The 5040-nt window shown below is 49.4% G+C and overlaps 2 protein-coding genes across 2 annotated transcripts in view; both read right to left on the bottom strand.

Moving 5' to 3' along the window:
* Nucleotides 1-5040, bottom strand: part of GRIA3 (glutamate ionotropic receptor AMPA type subunit 3) — a 400526-nt gene that overhangs the window by 57339 nt on the left and 338147 nt on the right. The window lies entirely within an intron of this gene.
* Nucleotides 3482-4261, bottom strand: LOC105979557 (sperm acrosome-associated protein 9-like). The gene is made up of 2 exons (XM_045295847.1): nucleotides 3721-4261; nucleotides 3482-3621 (listed from the first exon to the last, which is right to left on the bottom strand). The coding sequence occupies exons 1-2, from the start codon at nucleotides 4259-4261 to the stop codon at nucleotides 3482-3484; spliced, it is 681 nt and encodes a 226-aa protein (XP_045151782.1).

Here is a 5040-nt window from a genome sequence, read left to right as displayed (position 1 = left end):
GGAGGGAGGGGAAAAATTAGGAGTTGATGTCAGGGGCTTAGGTGGAGAGCAAATGTTTTGAGAATGATGAGGGCAATAAATGTACAAATGTGCTTTACATAATTGATGTATGTATGGATTGTGATAAGAGTTGTATGAGCCCCTAATAAAATGATTTTTAAAAAGGCAGGACTGTAGGGGGTCTCATAGGCTGGATTTTCCTGGTTACATCCCAGATGATACTAGTATGGAGGGGAAAGACAGCTTGAGAGCCACATTGGAAGGCACAGCTCAGTGGATGCCAGGAGGTGATCACGCTGATCTGGGGTTAGACAGCTATCCCAAATGCCCCTGGCTCTTGGATATAATCTGTGGTAGAAAATGATATGTCAACTTGAAGATACATAAAAGTTAAGGGGTGGTATCCAACCTGTAAATCAGGTCACAGCCTGATGATGCCTCCTTGTGGGTGTGGCCCACTCATAAAGAGGACCCTGGGAACCTCATTTCCTCTCTCTGCCTTCACCTTTCTACTTGCTGAGCCCTGCCATGAGCTCTGCCATGTTTTCACCCACCTTGGATCCACACCAGCCTGTCATCTTCCTGCATTCTGCTTCACTGCATGCGGCTGTATGAGGATGAAGAGGGATTTATGGACTAGTATTGGACTTTTGGACTTGAGTTGGGCTGGGCTGGGATGCTTTCTTGATATAAAATTACTTCTTGACATAAAACTCTTTTTCATGAGTGTCACTGGATTTATTTCTCTAGTCAACCCAGCCTAACACATCATCCCAATGAGAAAGAGGAAATAAAAAAAAAATCCGAGAAATCCCTAAATTTTGTCTACATTTACCTGGATGTATTTTTTCTAACATGTGGCAAAAATGTGGTGCCATTTACAGCAACATGAAGAAAAAGATGTATTTGAAAATAAAGTTAGCTACCTTTGAATATAGTTTTTTACTATAAAACCAACCTCTAGGAAGACAGTGGTAAGACATAATGGAGGCTGGAAACATCAGAGACTTCTGGAGTTTAAAAAATTGTTTTTTTTTTAGATTAGCTTATTTTTTATTTGTTGGGGGGGGGTTCCTAATAAATCCTAGTGCCAAGTTTCAGCTTTAGTTACTATGATTTAATGAGTATTTGCGGAACCTTTAAAGCAGTGGTTCTCAACCTGTGGGTCGAACGACCCTTTCACAGGGTTCACCTGATTCCTAACAGTATCAAAATTACAGTGATGATGGAACAACGAAAATAACTTTATGATTTGGGGGTCACGACAACACGAGGAACAGTATTAAAGGTTCACGGCATTAGGAAGCTTGAGAACCACGGCCTGGAGAGTGGAGGGCACCCGGGTTTCCTTCATGATCACTGCAGAAAGATGTAGGCCGGGACATCTGATAGGCAACCCTGGATCTTCTCTTTTGCTCACGTGTGTGATTCAATCCATCAGCAAATCCTGTGACTTCCTAGGGGACTCGCTTAGGTATGGCATGTGCCCTTGGCACCAGTGAGCATTTTCTACTAAACCTGTATGGCCCAACATCCTTCCTCAAATGTGGTAGACACAGAGGTGTAGGGAGGGTGGTGGGCAGAGGAGGGCACCTACCCCTAGGCACCAGTCCAAGGGAGTACCAGACTAGATATAGAATAACCTTCTAAGATGCCACAAATGTGAAAGGCACCTGACTGAGAGAGCCAGACAAATGGGAGATAACCATTTCCGCCGCATTCAAAGCCTATCTTGAAATTCGGGGTGGGGAGGATTTAGAGCGTGTCCCTGGAAGCTCCATGGGAAGGGGGTCACACAATATGGAGATTGCCCTGGGCACTATTAAACTTGATAACATCCTTAATTCTGGCTTCACAATAGAGAATAGGAGGCTTCAAGAAGTTCCTGGAAAGGTTCCATTTTTCCCACCAACTTTTTGAAGCCCTGTCTTTTTAAAAAAGCATTTTATTGGGGGCTCGTACAATTCTTATTACAATCCATCCATCCATCCATCCATCCATGTGTCAAGCACATTTGTACATTTGTTGCCATCATCATTCTCAAAACATTTGCTTCTACTTGAGCCCTTAATATCAGCTCCTCATTTCCCCCCTTCCCTCCTGCCTCATGAACCCCTGGTAACTTATACATTATTATTATTTTGTCATATCTTACACTGTCCGATGTCTCCCTTCACCCACTTTTCTGTTGTCCATCCCCCAGGGAGGAGGTTATGTTTAGATCCTTGTAATCATCGGTTCCCCCTTTCTACCCCACCTTCCCTCCACCCTCCAGGTATCGCCACTCTCACCACTGGTCCCGAAGGGTTCATCTGTCTTGGATTCCCTGTGTTTCCAGTTCCTATCTGTACCAATGTACATCCTCTGGTCTAGCCAGATTTGTAAGGTAGAATTGGGATCATGATAGTGGGGGTGGGGGGGAGGAAGCGTTAGGAACTAGAGGAAAGTTGTATGTTGCATCGTTGCTACCCTGCAACCTGACTGGCTCGTCTCCTCCCCACAACCCTTCATTAAGGGGGTTCTAGTTGCCTACAGATGGGCTTTGGGTCTCCACTCTGCACTCACCCTCATTTACAATGATATGATTTTTTGTTCTTTGATGCCTGATACCTGATCCCTTCGACACCTCGTGATCGCACAGGCTGGTGTGCTTCTTCCATGTGGGCTTTGTTGCTTCTGAGCTAGATGGCCGCTTGTTTACCTTCAAGCCTTTAAGACCCCAGACACTATATCTTATTTTTTTGGTAGAACAATTTTTATTCTTGACTGTTTCCCCCCGAGGAAGCAAGAATACAGAAGCTGTCGTCCCCTGTGAAGGGAAAAATCAACAGTCAGATAGTACTTCTGGCAAGCTGTGCAGCTAGAGACATTTTACAGTGTTTGGGCCTTGACTGTGTTGTGATTACCAGGTAATCCTCCTTGTTCAAGGGCCACAAACTCATAATCTGTCTGACTGCTATCATACATCTCCCTTCCCCAAGGAAAGGGAAAGGTGGGTCCACTCTGTGGCTTTGAGCCAGAGAACCAAACATAACATAGGCTGTTTCAACATGCCAGACTTTAAAACAACTTCCACCATGAGGTGGGGGCACCCACTTTGCCAGGAGAAGCTGGGTAGTCTTCTCCTACTTGGTTACTCAGCTGGAGCCCATAGCCAGGGCAGGCCTGGCACAGGCCTGACACCTGCTCCGGGAGGACCTAGTGAGGACCTGCCCTTCCTCTCTGTTTGTTAGCCTTCCTGAGACCCTCTAGCAACAACACACTGTCCTGGCAACTTGTGAGCGGGACTCCTCTTTCATAAGCCCAGAGCCTGAGTTAGAAAGTTAGAAGCAAGTCAAGACAGGAGAGGGAGATTCTCAGTGGTGTAGTGTTATCAGTCCCTCTGGGGGTTACTATGTGGCAGGGACTAGTACCAATGAAAAGGGGCAGCCCCTGGAAACCCAGTGAAAGAAGGGAGCTCCCAATCTTACCCAGCTTTGGCTTACAGTTTCCCACCAGGTGGTCTCCAGGGAGGTTTTAAACATCGTTTGTCTTTCAGACTAGGCTTGAGGCTGCACTTTAGAGGTCCCCTAAGTTGCTCTGTTTGTAACTGAGCCTGGGTGTCCGTGGTCTGGTGAGGACTGGGGACCTCCATGGTGGTGGTGGCGGTGGTGGCGGTGGTGGTGGTGGTGGAGGTGGAGGTGGAGGTGGTGGTGGTGGTGGAGGTGGAGGTGGAGGTGGAGGTGGAAGTGGAGGAGGAGGAGTCCTTTGGCTTGGGGTCACTCACTTGCTGCAGCACTTTGAGGGGCAGCTTCTCTGATTGGGCGATCCATTCTTTCATTCCATCTAAGACTATGGCGATGAGACTGACCACGCCGCAGTAGTGGTTCCTGGCCTCGTCACAGCTGAGGCGGTTCACCACGTCGTGAGGATACCCGGCTCTCAGGCTGCTTAGGTCGTTGGTTTGGCTAAGAAGGGTCTTACATTTCTTTAGGAGGCTGTTGATGACTGGGGTGCCAGGGCGCAGGGCTTCAAAGCACTGGCAGAGCTTCCTCAGCTCGGTACAGATGTCCAGGAACATGAGCAGAATCCGCCGGTGCGTGGAGTTGTTGCAGTAGTGCTCCACGTACATCTGCACCTGCCCGATGGTGTTGATGCGCCGGATCCTGGTGCGGGCGTTCTCCCTGCAGTGCTCCAGCGCGGCGATGAAGGTGAACTGCTGCTGCCGGAAGAGCTTGTACTTCTGCTCGATGATGCGGAGGGATTCCTTCTGCTCATTCATTGTCTTCCTCACGTGGTGGTGGTGGTGGTGGTGGGGCACTGATGAGAGGGCAGCAACCTCTGTTCCCTAAGCCCCAGTTCCGGATTCCAGAGCGCCCCTCTGGACCCCCACCACGCTTGAATCTTTCTAGCCCTACCGCAGCCTGCGCCTCCCAGTGCGTCCTGAAGCCTCAGTGACTCCTCCGGTGTTGGCTGTTGGCGGCCCCAGAGGGGCGGAGAGGTTCGTCCGTCCCAGGGCTTGGGAGGTGGGGACTGGGTGGAGTAGGCTGGGGAACGCCAGGAAGAGAGGGTGGGGCCACGTCCTCGATTGTTACTGCAGGTGCCATGGCAACCGGATCACGTAGCTCCCCTGCCCCACCCTTGAGAGCCCATTGTGAGGTCAGCTGGGGCTGGGCTGCTGAAGGTTCCCTTTAGGCTCCGGTTTTCTGCCGGAGCCCTGGCCCTCCACCTGCCCCTTTAAAAGGCCCCCCCTTTCCCAATACCCTCCCCCACATCTAATCCAGCGTCTTCGGGGTTACAGACCAACAAACAGCGCAAAGGCCCTGGCCAGGGCTTGTGGTGGAATCGGAAGCAGGATTCCCCTCCCACCCTGTTGGTGGGGCCCAGAAGTACTGACTTGCCTCTCGGAGGAGTCACGGAGTCTCTGACGCTTTATCTTTTGATACTCGGGCACCATTAGTTTTCTTCACCACATTTGCTTATGCACACATTTGTCTAGAGTGATCATATAGTGATCATATACACACTGATAAAATTTTTTGTTCTTTGATGTCTGATACC

The sequence above is a fragment of the Echinops telfairi genome, unplaced genomic scaffold (genome assembly GCF_000313985.2).
Source record: "Echinops telfairi isolate 266 unplaced genomic scaffold, ASM31398v2 ScPeMD7_6080;HRSCAF=6971, whole genome shotgun sequence".
Taxonomy (NCBI): domain Eukaryota; kingdom Metazoa; phylum Chordata; class Mammalia; order Afrosoricida; family Tenrecidae; genus Echinops; species Echinops telfairi.
This window is presented reverse-complemented; position numbering and strand designations above follow the sequence as displayed.

Bases quoted from the DNA above. Each gene is read 5' to 3' on its own strand.
- LOC105979557 (XM_045295847.1), bottom strand. From the start codon at position 4,261: ATGAATGAGCAGAAGGAATCCCTCCGCATCATCGAGCAGAAGTACAAG. The intron at 3,622-3,720 runs CCACCTCCACCT...TGGAGGTCCCCA, and splicing joins CTCCTCCTCCACTTCCACCT to GTCCTCACCAGACCACGGAC.